Consider the following 15,635-nt stretch of genomic DNA (forward strand, 5'->3'; position numbering starts at 1 on the left):
GACATAGATAGAAAAAGAGAGGAGGTCCTGAAGAAAGATTACTGGGAGCGAGGAAGAAAATTGAAAAGCCAGACCTCTAGAGTAATAATATCAGGATTGCTGCCTGACCCGCACGCTAATGATGCTAAGAATAGCAGAATTAAGCAGATGAATGTGTGGCTAAGTAACTGGTGCAGGGGGCAGGGCTTCAAATTCTTGAATCATTGGGATCTATTTTGGGGAAGGTATGACTTGTACAAAAAAGATGGATTACACCTGAACTCAAAAGGTACTAATATCCTGGCGGGATTGTTTAATATAGCTGTTAGGGGGGGTTTCAATTAAGTTGGCAAAGGGAAGCAAACCAAGGTGTTAGGGTCAGGGAAGAGGAAAATAGAAATAAGTCAAAAATACTGTGCAGCAAAGATGGCAAGAAGGACAGGCCGGTGAATGTACAGGATAATTTGCTGCAAAATAGAAATATAGCAAAATCAGCAACAGATACTGATCTAAATGTACTGTACTTAAATGCACGCAGCATTAGAAATAAAGTGGATGACCTTGCTGCACAGCTGCAGGTTAAAAGATATGACATTGTGGCCATCACCGAGTCTTGGCTAAATGATGGATGTGATTGGGAGCTGAATATCCAAAGATACAAAGTATATAGGAAAGATAGGAAGGTAGGTAAAGGGGGTGGCGTGGCCTTGATGGTAAGTAACGATATCAAATCAATAGAAAGAAGGGACATAGGATCAGAAGAGGTAGAATCCTTATGGGTAGAATTAAGAAATGGCAAGGGTAAAAAGACACTAATAGCAGTTATATACAGGCCTCCAAACAGCAGCCGGGATGTGGACTACAAGTTGCAGCTGGAAATAGAAAAAGCATGTCAGAAGGAAAATGTCAAGATAATTATGGGGGATTTTAATATGAAAGCGGATTGGGAAAGTCAGGAAGGTACTGGATCTCAGGAGAGGGAGTTTGTAGAATGCCTACAGGATGGCTTTTTGGAGCAGCTTGTCCAGAAGCCCACCAGGGGACCGGCTGTTTTGGATTGGGTGCTGTGTAACGAACCTGAGGTGATTAGGGAGCTGGAGGTAAAGGAACCCCTTGGAAGTAGTGATCATAATATGATTGAGTTCAGTTTCAAATTTGAAAAGGAGAAGCTGGTATCAGGTGTATCGATATTTCAGTGGAACAGGGGAAATTACAGTGGTATGAGAGAGGAACTGGCCCAAGTCGATTGGAAAAGTAAGCTAAATGGAGGGATGGCAGAGAAGAATTGGATGAAATTCCTACAAGAAAATGCAGGAAAAATATATTCCAAGAAAAAAGAAAATCATGAATGGAAAAATGGCACAAATGTGGCTAACGAGAGAGGTTAAGGCAAAAATAAAAGCAAAAGAAACGGCGTACAAGGAAGCAAAAATTAGTGGGAAAAATGAGGACTGGAAGACTTTTTAAAACTTACAGAAGGTAACTAAGAAAGCTATTAGGAAAGAAAAGATGAATTATGAAAGGATGTTGGCGATTAACATAAAAAAGGATACTAAAGAGTTTTTTAAAATATATGAAGAGTAAAAGAGTGACAAGGCTAGATACGGGACTGATTGAAAATGATGCTGGAGAAATTATAATGGATAACAAAGAGATGGCGGAGGAACTGAATGGGTATTTTGCATCAGTCTTCACAGTGGAAGACTATGAGCAATATACCTGATAGCCAGACGTATCAGGAAATAGAATTAGGTTCAGTCAAGATTACTAGAGAGAAAGTGCTTGGGAAGCTAAGTGGACTAAGAATAGATAAGTCTCCCGGTCCGGATGAGGTACACCCAAGGGTTCTGAAGGAGGTGGCTTTGGAGATTGTGGAAGCATTGGAAATGATCTTCCAGGAATCAATAGATTCTGGCATGGTTCCGGAGGACTGGAAGGTCGCAAATGTAGTTCCGCTATTTAAGAAAGGAAGGAGGCAGAAAAAAGAAAATTACAGACCTATTAGTCTGACATCAGTAGTTGGAAAGATATCGGAGTCAATCCTCAAGGATGAAGTTATGAAATATATTGAGGTGCATGACAAGATAGGCCGAAGCCAGCATGGTTTCATGAAGGGAAGATCCTACCTCACCAACCTATTGGAATTTTTTGAGGTAATCTCGAATAAGATTGACAAGGGAGAGGCTGTGGATGTTGTGTATTTGGATTTTCAAAAGGCCTTCGATAAGGTGCTGCATATGAGGCTGCTTAATAAGATGCGAGCGCATGGAATTATAGGAAAGATATTGAAATGGGTGGAGCATTAGCTGATGGGCAGAAAGCAAAGGGTGGGAATAAAGGGATCTTATTCTGGTTGGTTGCCGGTTACTAGTGGTGTTCCGCAGGGATCGGTGTTGGGGCCGCTTCTTTTTACGATGTATATCGATGATTTGGATTATGAATTAAATGGTTTTGTGGCTAAGCTTGTGGATGACACCAAGATAGGTGGAGGAGCAGGAAATGTTGAAGAAACGGAAAGGTTGCCCAGAGACTTAGTCAGTTTGGGAGAGTGGGCAAAGAAATGGCAGATGAGATACAACGTTGACAAATGTACGGTTGTACATTTTGGAAGAAGAAATAATCGGGCAGATTATTATTTAGATGGGGAGAAAATTCAAAAATCGGAAGTGCAAAGGGACTCGGGGGTCCTCGTGCAGGATACCCTAAAGGTTAACCACCAAGTTGGATCAGCGGTAAGGAAAGCGAATACTATGTTGGCATTCATTTCAAGAGGAATAGTGTATAAGAGTAAGGAGGTGTTGATGAGGCTCTTTGGGGCATTAGTGAGACCTCATTTGGAATACTGTGTACAGTTTTGGGCCCCCTATCTTAGAAAGGATGTACTGATGTTGGAGAGAGTTCAGAGTAGATTTACAAGGATGATTCCTGGAATGCAGGGGCTAACATATGAGGAGCGTTTGTCGGCTCTTGGACTGTATTCATTAGCGTACAGAAGAATGAAAGGGGATCTCATAGAAACTTTTCGAATGTTGAAAGGGTTGGACAGAGTAACTGTGGAAAGGTTGTTTCCCTTGGTGGGTGAGTCCAGGACAAGAGGCTATAGCCTTAGAATTATAGGGTACCCAGTTAAAACAGAGATGAGGAGAAATTTTTTTAGCCAGAGGGTCGTGGATTTGTAGATTTCGTTGCCACATACAGCTGTGGAGGCCCGATCATTGAGGGTGTTTAAGGAGGAGATTGACAGGTATCTAATTAGTCAGGGTATCAAGGGATATGGGGAAAAAGCCAGAAATTGGAACTAGATGGGTGAATAGTTTAGCTCATGGGGGAGCTGCGGAGCAGACTCGATGGGCTGAATGGCCTACTTCTGCTCCTTTGTCTTGTGATTTACCACAGATACTGCTCGACCTGCTGAGTTGCTCCAGATTCCAACATTTGCAGACTCTCATACTTCATTAAAAGGAATTAAAGAAATAAACTCCTTTACACTTTAATGAAATTTCATGTGAACAGACAAATAGTCCTAAAATGTTAGTTGTTTCTGGTGCTGGACTATTTCACATTGTAAACAACCTTTCAATAAGTATCATGAAATCTGAGTACGTACATAAAATATATGATGCAGAAGCAGACCATTCATTCCAACTAGACTATGTCTGTATTTATGATGCACTAGAATCCAATCCCATCTTTCTTATGATTAATGTTTTCCTCAATGTTTGTTCACCCTCCTTTTAAGCAAATGGTGAAGATGCCTGTAAGTAACTCTCTGTACTAGCAAGTTCCACATCCCCATGAAGCAAGTTTCTTCTACTAGATTGCTATCTTGCAGCACTGACCTTCAAGGTACAGTTCCCCACAAGTGAAAACTCTTTCTACATCTCCTCTCAATTAAGATCTTACACAAATTTAAACATTTATATTTGGCATTTCATTGGATTTATTTCTGAATCAGGTTTATTATCCCTGCCTAGTATGAAAAATTTGTTGTTCTGCAACAGCAGTACAGAACAAACATAAGATTACTACAAATTACAAAATAAATAAATAATGCAAAAACGAAGGTGTGTTTATGGGTTTGTGGACTGTTCAGAAATCTGATAGTAGAGCTTTGTGTCTTGAGACTTAGTTTATCTTCGAGTCCGTTTTCCCAATATTTATATTATCTTCATTTACAAGTTGCTTTTATGATGAAAAGGTAGGAGAGTGGTGTTGAGAGAGAAAATGGATCAGTCATGATGAAATGGCAGAGCAGACTCGATGGGCCAAAAGGCCTAATTCTGCTCCTATGTCTTATGCTTCTGCATCGATATTAAGAATCTGGATTAGGTTTGTCCTAAAATCTCGTGTTTTTCTCCTTCCACTCAGCCACCATTGGCAATCTGCTTAATAAAAATATTCCTTTGTATCTGGTCAGAAAGGGTATAAGGAAGCTGTTCAGAATTATTTGGCCAAAAATTATTTTTTAAAAGGTGAACATTGACAAGCTCCTCATTATTATATTTAAAATAGCAAACTGATTAATTAGTTTAAGAATACAGGTTGAGGATTTATAATATAGATACACTTTTATGACCAACATCCCTCACCTTTTTAGTTGTTTCCAATGACTAGCTTACTTCGGAAGATCCCAAAGCCGATTCATGCTTGGTAGTAGAGAAGTTTAGCCATGAGTTTTTACAGTTGAATTTCAGCATCTTTGGCTGATTTTTTTCCTCCCTATATCCACACTTCCTTTTACTGGAACCCCAGCTCAGCTCTGATGTCAGTTGTACCCACACCGTGTGCTGCAGGAGTCACTGCATCACCTTCTGGACTGACACTATAATGTTCTCCTCCCTGTGCCACAGTCTTTGTGGTCAGCTCATCAGTGAGCATGCTCATACCCCTCTGAGAACAGTTGGCAGTGCAGCCAGAAAACTGGGCTTAGAGCCTTGCCCCAGGTGTGTTTCAGTTCAGATCTGTCCTTGGGGTGGTTTCAAAAGAGAGAGACTTGATAAAAGCTTGTCAAAGCTGAGGTATTCCACACAGTGCCTACCTTTCAAAGCAGAGTCATTAGCTCCAAAAAAGATTACAACAGCTGCGATGGTGCTTTGCTCAGGAGGTTGAGTAATAATCTTTGGCATAACAGTCAGAGCCCATCTGGTGTTATATCCCGATAAACCTCGATTCAACACATCACATTTCCTACAAGAAAAGTGATCACAACTTTGTGATAAATTAAAAATAATTTGTGTTGTCATAAAATCATGACGTGTTTTCATTCAGAGTATGGTCTTCCAGGCTATACATGCTTAGAAATAATACAATTTGCTGGCAGGTTCTGCTAGGTTTCAGTGTTAAACTGCCATGACAATGAATCTGGCAACCCCAAAAGTGAATACTGTAATAAGTCCAACAGGATCCCACCACTAAGCACATCTTTCCCTCCCCACCTCTCTGCATTCCGCAGGGATCGCTCCCTACGCAACTCCCTTGTCCATTCGTCCCCCCCATCCCTCCCCACTGATCTCCCTCCTGGCACTTATCCGTGTAAGCGGAACAAGTGCTACACATGCCCTTACACTTCCTCCCTTACCACCATTCAGGGCCCCAAACAGTCCTTCCAGCTGAGGCAACACTTCACCTGTGAGTCGACTGGGGTGATATACTGCGTCCGGTGCTCCCGATGTGGCCTCTTATATATTGGCGAGACCCGACGCAGACTGGGAGACCGCTTTGCTGAACATCTACACTCTGTCCGCCAGAGAAAGCAGGATCTCCCAGTGGCCACACATTTTAATTCCACATCCCATTCCCGTTCTGACATGTCTATCCACGGCCTCCTCTACTGTAAAGATGAAGCCACACTCAGGTTGGAGGAACAACACCTTATATTCCGTCTGGGTAGCCTCCAACCTGATGGCATGAACATCGACTTCTCTAACTTCCACTAAGGCCCCACCTCCCCCTCGTACCCCATCTGTTACTTATTTTTATGCACACATTCTTTCTCTCACTCTCCTTTTTCTCCCTCTGTCCCTCTGAATATACATCTTGCCCATCCTCTGGGTCCCCCCCTCCTCCTTGTCTTTCTTCCCGGACCTCCTGTCCCATGATCCTCTCGTATCCCCTTTTGCCTATCACCTGTCCAGCTCTTGGCTCTATCCCTCCCCCTCCTGTCTTCTCCTATCATTTTGGATCTCCCCCTCCCCCTCCAACTTTCAAATCCCTTACTCACTTTCCTTCAGTTAGTCCTGACGAAGGGTCTCGGCCTGAAACGTCGACTGCACCTCTTCCTACAGATGCTGCCTGGCCTGCTACGTTCACCAGCAACTTTGATGTGTGTTGCTTGAATTTCCAGCATCTGCAGAATTCCTGTTGTTTACTGTAATAAGTGTTGATATCTTAACTTACCTAACAAGTCTGTTTGCAATTGCAGCACCCCACCCTCCATTCTCAAAGGATCCCTAGGGGTAAAGAGATTAGTCATTAATTAATCAAAAGATAGTTCAACTTTTTCTCCAATTTTCTGCATCATATTTTTGCCTTCATCTCAACTTGCATGACTAATCTTTGTCCCTTCCCTAAACTAATTTGTGAAATGGCAACCCCATTTTATGGGGAGCTTTGTTTTTCTGCTGAAATAAGGATAGGCCAAGGTTCCAACTTATGGCACAGTAAAATTCTGATAATCTGCTGTACTTTGGTTCAGAAATCTCAATGTTTTGGTACGTGGCTCAATAGGCTTCCTTCTCCCAACCTGCTTTCCTTCCACTTACCAGAGTTGCATCTTCCATACTCCCCTTAGACTGCAAAATTCATTATATCATCGTGACATCTTTTTAAAAAAATAAATTTTAACTCATTTGGTGTTTTAATAGAATTAATTGTTGATAGTCTAGAAAAAAGTTCTGAGAGTGTTGTATTATTGGAATTTCATTTATAGTGGTAAGAATCAAATGTTATTCTAACTGAAAACAAAATGGGAAAACACTAAAGCAGTCACTGAAACATAGATACAGAGAAGAGGAACAGAAAGCCATTTTCCCCTTTTGACCATTTGCCATTCAATATTAATCAAGGATAATTATCCACATTTGCTACCCTTTTCTATGTTTTCCCCATTCCCTTGATTTCTCTGGCAATTAGAACTATATCCATATTCATATTTAATGATTTGGCTTCAACTGCTTTCCACCAGTTCACCATCCACTGAGTGAAGAAATTTCTTCTCATTCCAGTTCTATATTACGACTACATATCATTAGACTGTGATTCCTAGCTCCTACTGGCAACCCTTGTGAATACTCTTCCTCCATCTAGCCTGTCCAATCCTGTAACTATTTTTAACATTTTCATGAGGTGCCTTCTCAGTTTTCTAGTGAAGCCCAGTTACCCAAATCTTTGTGTGTGTCAGCCATTTCAGGGATCAGTCTGGTGAAACTCTGCTACAGTTCTTCCAAGATATGGGCATTCTTCCTCAGATAAGAACATACAACAAAACACAATAAAAGCAAAAGGCTCTGTGGCCCACAATATTGTGCTGAACTACTTCAATTGATCCTTTCTGTCTGCACCTGGTCTACATCCCTCAATCTCTGCATATTCATATGTGCCCATCTAGGAACTTCTTAAACACCTCCATAACATCTGCCTCCACCATCAACCAGACAGTACATTCCAAGCAACCAAAGTTCAACATGAAGTTATTATCAAAGTACATATATGTCACCATATACAACCTTGAGATTTTTTTTCTCCTTGTGACCATAAATCCATAATAAAATAATAACCGTAATAGAATCAATGAAAGACCGCACCAACTTGGGCATTGAACCAGTGTGCAAAAGGCAACAAACTGTGCAAGTACAAAAAGAAAGAAATAATAATTAAATAAATAAGCAATAAATATTGACAACATGAAATGAAAAGCCCTGGAAAATGAGTCCACTCATTGCAGTAACATTTCAGTGACGGAAGTGAAGTTATCTTCTTTAGTTGAGGGGTAATAACCATTCCTGAACCTGGTGGTGAGGATCCTGAGGCTTCTGTACATTGTTTTGTTTTCTTTTTATACCACCCTTCTGTGTAAATAAACAACTTCCCTCACGTCTCCTTTGAACTTACTCCCTCTCACCTTAAGAGGACACCCTCTGCTGTTAGACATCTGATAAAGCTGTCTGCTCTAACTATATCTCTCACAATGTTATAAACTTATATCAGGCTTCCCCTGAGCCTCTGCTTCTCCAGAGAAAACAACGCAAGTTTGTGGAGCCTCTCTTCTGACACGGTAATACACGTAGCTTCCTGGTAAACCTCTTCAGTGCCCTCTCTGAAGCTTCCACATCCTTCTTATAATGGGGTGACCAGAATTAAATGCAATGCTCCAGATGCAGCCGAACCAGAAGTGAATAAAGCTGCCACACAATTTCCTGACCCTTAAACTCAACGGCTATTCTAAAAAAGGTGAGTTTTTCCAATGTACATGTGACCATATAAATCAATATAATCAACACACATCAAAGTTGCTGGTGAACGCAGCAGGCCAGGCAGCATCTATAGGAAGAGGTGCAGTCGACGTTTCAGGCCGAGACCCTTCGTCAGGACTAACTGAAGGAAGAGTGAGTAAGGGATTTGAAAGTTGGAGGGGGAGGGGGAGATCCAAAATGATAGGAGAAGACAGGAGGGAGAGGAATGGAGCCAAGAGCTGGACAGGTGATAGGCAAAAGGGATACGAGAGGATCATGGGACAGGAGGTCCGGGAAGAAAGACAAGGGGGGGGGGAACCCAGTGGATGGGTAAGAGGTATATTCAGAGGGACAGAGGGAGAAAAAGGAGAGTGAGAGAAAGAATGTGTGCATAAAAATAAATAACAGATGGGGTACGAGGGGGAGGTGGGGCCTTAGCGGAAGTTAGAGAAGTCGATATTCATGCCATCAGGTTGGAGGCTACCTAGACGGAACATAAGGTGTTGTTCCTCCAACCTGAGTGTGGCTTCATCTTTACAGTAGAGGAGGCCGTGGATAGACATGTCAGAATGGGAATGGGATACACCCAGCCTCCCCCCTCCCCCCTCCCCTCTCTGATCCCAGCTCTCATCCGTGCCGGGTCGTTACCATCCCCTCCGACCTTCAACTGTCGGAGGCAGAACGCTCTGTTCTCAGTAAGGGCCTCACCTTTGTCCCCCTTCGCCCACACCTCAGCGAGTTCCGTGTTCGCCACGATGCGGAACTTTTCTTCCGCCGTCTCCGTCTCCGAGCCTACTTCTTCGGCAAGGACTCTTCCACCCCCACCGATGACCCCTTCTCCCGTCTTCAACCCTCCTCTTCTTCATGGACACCCCGCTCTGGTCTTCTGCCTGCTCTGGATCTCTTTATCGCTAATTGCCGACGGGACATCAACCGTCTCGACTTCACCGCACCTTGTCCCCATTCCAACCTCACTCCTTCGGAACGCTCTGCTCTCCACTCCCTCCGCACTAATCCTAACATTATTATTAAACCCGCTGATAAGGGGGGTGCTGTTGTAGTCTGGCGTACTGACCTCTACCTTGCCGAGGCACAGCGACAACTCGCGGATACCTCCTCTTATTTACCCCTCGATCGTGACCCCACTAAGGAGCACCAGGCCATTGTCTCCCACACCATCACCGACTTTATCCGCTCAGGGGATCTCCCATCCACTGCTACCAACCTTATAGTTCCCACACCCAGCACTTCCCGTTTCTACCTCCTACCCAAGATCCACAAACCTGCCTGTTCTGGCCGACCTATTGTCTCAGCTTGCTCCTGCCCCACCGAACTCGTTTATGCATACCTCGACACGGTTTTATCACCCCTTGTTCAATCCCTTCCGACCTATGTTCGTGACACTTCTCACGCTCTTAAACTTTTTGATGATTTTAAGTTCCCTGGCCCACACCGCTTTATTTTCACCATGGATGTCCAGTCCTTATATACTTCCATCCCCCATCAGGAAGGTCTCAAAGCTCTACGCTTCTTTTTGGATTCCAGACCTAATCAGTTCCCCTCTACCACCACTCTGCTCCGTCTAGCGGAATTAGTCCTTACTCTTAATAATTTCTCCTTTGGCTCCTCCCACTTCCTCCAAACTAAAGTGTAGCTATGGGCACCCGTATGGGTCCTAGCTATGCCTGCCTTTTTGTTGGGTTTGTGGAACAATCTATGTTCCGTGCCTATTCTGGTATCTGTCCCCCACTTTTCCTTCGCTACATCGACGACTGCATTGGCGCTGCTTCCTGCACGCATGCAGAACTCGTTGACTTTATTAACTTTGCCTCCAACTTTCACCCTGCCCTCAAGTTTACCTGGTCCATTTCCGACACCTCCCTCCCCTTTCTAGATCTTTCTGTCTCTGTCTCTGGAGACAGCTTATCCACTGATGTCTACTATAAGCCTACTGACTCTCACAGCTATCTGGACTATTTCTCTTCTCACCCTGTCTCTTGCAAAAACGCCATCCCCTTCTCGCAATACCTCCGTCTCCTGCCGCATCTGCTCTCAGGATGAGGCTTTTCATTCTAGGACGAGGGAGATGTCTTCCTTTTTTTAAAGAAAGGGGCTTCCCTGCCTCCACTATCAACTCTGCTCTTAAACGCATCTCCCCCATTTCACGTACATCTGCTCTCACTCCATCCTCCTGCCACCCCACTAGGAATAGGGTTCCCCTGGTCCTCACCTACCACCCCACCAGCCTCCGGGTCCAACATATTATTCTCCGTAACTTCCGCCACCTTCAACGGGATCCCACCACTAAGCACATCTTTCCCTCCCCACCTCTCTCTGCATTCCGCAGGGATCGCTCCCTACGCAACTCCCTTGTCCATTCGTCCCCCCCATCCCTCCCCACTGATCTCCCTCCTGGCACTTATCCGTGTAAGCGGAACAAGTGCTACACATGCCCTTACACTTCCTCCCTTACCACCATTCAGGGCCCCAAACAGTCCTTCCAGCTGAGGCAACACTTCACCTGTGAGTCGACTGGGGTGATATACTGCGTCCGGTGCTCCCGATGTGGCCTCTTATATATTGGCGAGACCCGACGCAGACTGGGAGACCGCTTTGCTGAACATCTACACTCTGTCCGCCAGAGAAAGCAGGATCTCCCAGTGGCCACACATTTTAATTCCACATCCCATTCCCGTTCTGACATGTCTATCCACGGCCTCCTCTACTGTAAAGATGAAGCCACACTCAGGTTGGAGGAACAACACCTTATATTCCGTCTGGGTAGCCTCCAACCTGATGGCATGAACATCGACTTCTCTAACTTCCACTAAGGCCCCACCTCCCCCTCGTACCCCATCTGTTACTTATTTTTATGCACACATTCTTTCTCTCACTCTCCTTTTTCTCCCTCTGTCCCTCTGAATATACATCTTGCCCATCCTCTGGGTCCCCCCCTCCTCCTTGTCTTTCTTCCCGGACCTCCTGTCCCATGATCCTCTCGTATCCCCTTTTGCCTATCACCTGTCCAGCTCTTGGCTCTGTCCCTCCCCCTCCTGTCTTCTCCTATCATTTTGGATCTCCCCCTCCCCCTCCAACTTTCAAATCCCTTACTCACTCTTCCTTCAGTTAGTCCTGACGAAGGGTCTCGGCCTGAAACGTCGACTGCACCTCTTCCTACAGATGCTGCCTGGCCTGCTGCGTTCACCAGCAACTTTGATGTGTGTTGCTTGAATTTCCAGCATCTGCAGAATTCCTGTTGTTTGCTTTTAAATCAATATAATACATTCTTTAGCACCCTATAGTCTTGTATGGCCACTTTCAGTGAGAAATGGGCTTTCTGTATATCAACACCATCAAGCCTCCTGCCACTAAATATGTACTTTAAATTTGGTTTCCCAAAGTGCAACACCTCACAATTGCTGGATTTACCATTTCTCAAATCATAGCTACAACTGATCTATATCCAACGTATCCTTTTGCAAGCTTCTACATTTTTGACACAACTGCCAAAAAATGTGTCATCTGCAAACTTACTAATCCACCCATCTATGTTTTTGTCAAAGTCATTTACATATATTACAAGCAGCAGAGATCCCAGTATAGATCACTACAGAACACCAGTAATTATGGACCTCCAGAATAAATCCCATCGACAACTGCAGTCTGTCTTCGATTAGCAAGCCAATTCTGAATCCAAGCATCCAAATTCCTGTGGATCCCATGCATTTTAATCTTCTTGAAGAGGGTGGCAAGGTAACGTAGTGGTAAGCATAAAGATTTACAGTGCCAGCTGTAAGATCATGGTTCAATTCCTGCCGCTGTCCTTAAGGAGTCTACATTCTCCCCGTGATTGCATGGGTCTCCTCCAGGTATTCTGGTTTCCTCTGACATTCTGAAGACGTAGGGTTAGGGTTAATAAGTTGTGGGCATGCTATGTTGATGACGAAAGCACGGCTACCCTGGTGGGCTGTCTCCAGCTGCTTTACTTTATGTTTTCATCCAATTAGTATTAGATATGCTTAAGAAGTAGGCCCATTAGTGACTGGTGGCTACTCATAAAAGTCTCTTTTTTATACCTACACTTGGATTCCTGTCTGCCCACCAGTTTCCATCAACGTCAATAAAATATCCCATTCACACGTGCTTTCTTTATTAATCTTTTTATTGATTTAAAAGCATAAATACAATCAAGAGGAGAATTATCTCAAATATCTATCAGTAACAATACAAACTGAGATTAAGATAGACATTGTCAAAATCACAGATATTGTTAAACTAGTATAAAATATATAATAAAAAAAATGAAAACAGCAGTTCTCATCAGTTTATGAAGAGAAAAGAAAAAACATTGAGTTTTAAATGAAGAGGAAAAAAAACCACTACACTATATAAAAAAAACAAAAAAAAGGGACTGGGCAGTCCATTTTGAGGAAACGACCAAAAAAAAAGAATGAAAGACTATCTGATCAAATCTAAAACTATAAAAAAAAGTGCTTTAATTAACTATTACACTTGTCATGTCTTCTGAAAGTCTAAATACACCATATTCACCAGCTCCTCCCCAACTGCTTGATCAGTTAGATTCTAGAAACACAGAAAACCTACAGCACAATACAGGCCCTTCGGTCCACAATGCTGTGCCAAACATGTGCTTACTTTAGAAATTACCTAGGGTTACACAGAACCCTCTATTTTTCTAAGCTCCATGTGCCTATCCAAAAGTCTCTTAAAAGACCCTATCGTATCCGCTTCCACCACCATCACCGGCAGCCCATTCCACACACTCACCACTCTGTGTAAAAAAACTTGCCCCTGACATCTCCTCTGTACCTACTTCCAAGCACCTTAAGACTGTGCCCTGGGAAAAAGCCTCTGACTATCCACACGATCAATGCCTCTCATCATCTTATACACCTCGATCAGATCACCTCTCATCCTCCAGCACTCCAAGGAGAAAAGGCTGAGTTCACTCAACCTATTCTCATATGGCATGCTCCACAATCCAGGCAACATCTTTGTAAATCTCTACACCCTTTCTATGGTTTCCACATCCTTCCTGTATTGAGGTGACCAGAACTGAGCACAGTACTCCAAGTGGGGTCTGACCAGGGTCCTAAACTAGTAGAGTGGATGGGGAGAACCAGTGGATGTGGTATATTTGGATTTTCAAAAGGCTTTTGACAAGGTCCCACACAGGAGATTAGTGTGTAAACTTAAAGCACACGGTATTGGGGGTAAGGTATTGGGGGTAAGGTATTAGTGTGGGTGGAGAATTGGTTAGCAGACAGGAAGCAAAGAGTGGGAATAAACAGGACCTTTTCAGAATGGCAGGCGGTGACTAGTGGGGTACCGCAAGGCTCAGTGCTAGGACCCCAGTTGTTTACAATATATATTAATGACTTGGATGAGGGAATTAAATGCAGCATCTCCAAGTTTGTGGATGACACGAAGCTGGGTGGCAGTGTTAGCAGTGAGGAGGATGCTAAGAGGATGCAGGGTGACTTGGATAGGTTGGATGAGTGGGCAAACTCATGGCAGATGCAATTTAATGTGGATAAATGTGAAGTTATCCACTTTGGTGGCAAAAATAGGAAAACAGATTATTATCTGAATGGTGGCCGATTAGGAAAAGGGGAGGTGCAACGAGACCTGGGTGTCATTATACACCAGTCATTGAAAGTGGGCATGCAGGTACAGCAGGCGGTGAAAAAGGCGAATGGTATGCTGGCATTTATAGCGAGAGGATTCGAGTACAGGAGCAGGGAGGTACTACTGCAGTTGTACAAGCCTTGGTGAGACCACACCTGGAGTATTGTGTGCAGTTTTGGTCCCCTAATCTGAGGAAAGACATCTTTGCCATAGAGGGAGTACAAAGAAGGTTCACCAGATTGATTCCTGGGATGGCAGGACTTTCATATGAAGAAAGACTGGATGAATTGGGCTTGTACTCGTTGGAATTTAGAAGATTGAGGGGGGATCTGATTGAAACGTATAAGATCCTAAAGGGATTGGACAGGCTAGATGCAGGAAGATTGTTCCCGATGTTGGGGAAGTCCAGAACGAGGGGTCACAGTTTGAGGATAGAAACATAGAAACATAGAAAATAGGTGCAGGAGTAGGCCATTCGGCCCTTCGAGCCTGCACCGCCATTTATTATGATCATGGCTGCTCATCCAACTCAGAACCCCGCCCCAGCCTTCCCTCCATACCCCCTGACCCCTGTAGCCACAAGGGGGAAGCCTTTTAGGACCGAGATTAGGAAAAACTTCTTCACACAGAGAGTGGTGAATCTGTGGAATTCTCTGCCACAGGAAACTGTTGAGGCCAGTTCATTGGCTATATTTAAGAGGGAGTTAGATATGGCCCTTGTGGCTACGGGGGTCAGGGGGTATGGAGGGAAGGCTGGGGCGGGGTTCTGAGTTGGATGATCAGCCATGATCATAATAAATGGCGGTGCAGGCTCGAAGGGCCGAATGGCCTACTCCTGCACCTATTTTCTATGTTTCTATATAGCTGTAACGTTACCTCTCTGCTCTTAAACTCAATCCTTCAGTTGATGAAGGCCAATACACTGTATGCCCTCTTAACCACAGAGTCAACCTGCACAACAGCTTTGAGCGTCCTAAGGACTCGGACCCCAAGATCCCTCTGATCCTCCACACTGCCAAAAGTCCTACCATTAATACCATATTCTGCCATCACATTTGACCTACCAAAATGAACCACCTCACACTTATCTGGATTGAACTCCATCTGCCACTTCTCAGCCCAGTTTTGCATCTTATCGATGACCTGCTGTAACCTCTGACAGCCCTCCACACTATCCACAACACCCCCAACCTTTGTGTCATCAGCAAATTAATTAATCCATCCTTCCACTTCCTCATCCAGGTCATTTATAAATATCACGAAGAATAGGGGTCCCAGAACAGATCCCTGAGGCACACCAACCTCCATGCAGAATATGACCCGTCTACAACCACTCTTTGCTTTCTGTGGGCAAGCCAATTCTGGATCCACAAAGCAAGGTCCCCTTGGATCCCATGCCTCCTTACTTTATCAATAAGCCTTGCATGAGGTACCTTATCAAATGCCTTGCTGAAATCCATATCTACTGCTCTACCTTCATCAATGTGTTTAGTCACATCCTCAAAAAATTCAATCAGGCTCGTAAGGCACGATCTGCCTTTGACAAAGCCATGCTGA

General features: G+C 44.0%; 1 protein-coding gene across 8 annotated transcripts in view; it reads right to left on the minus strand.

Annotated features, from left to right (window-relative positions):
- The window catches only part of iah1 (isoamyl acetate hydrolyzing esterase 1 (putative)), a 60,176-nt gene that overhangs the window by 31,091 nt on the left and 13,450 nt on the right, over positions 1-15,635 (minus strand). For 3 of the 8 annotated variants that reach the window (XR_010016577.1, XR_010016576.1, XM_063037880.1), the window contains exons 2-3: positions 6,376-6,428; positions 5,018-5,166 (exon numbers count right to left, since the gene is read on the minus strand). Coding sequence is in view for 6 of the 8 variants with exons in the window: in XM_063037880.1 (XP_062893950.1) it covers positions 5,018-5,166; positions 6,376-6,428 (202 nt within the window). In the remaining 2 variants the exon portion in view is untranslated. Of the gene's footprint in view, positions 1-5,017; positions 5,167-6,199; positions 6,347-6,375; positions 6,429-9,137; positions 9,684-9,712; positions 10,713-15,635 lie in introns of those variants that run through there. The other 5 variants (XM_063037899.1, XM_063037916.1, XM_063037931.1 and 2 more) reach the window with 5 other exon arrangements.

Source organism: Mobula hypostoma, chromosome 2 (genome assembly GCF_963921235.1).
Source record: "Mobula hypostoma chromosome 2, sMobHyp1.1, whole genome shotgun sequence".
Classification (NCBI taxonomy): domain Eukaryota; kingdom Metazoa; phylum Chordata; class Chondrichthyes; order Myliobatiformes; family Myliobatidae; genus Mobula; species Mobula hypostoma.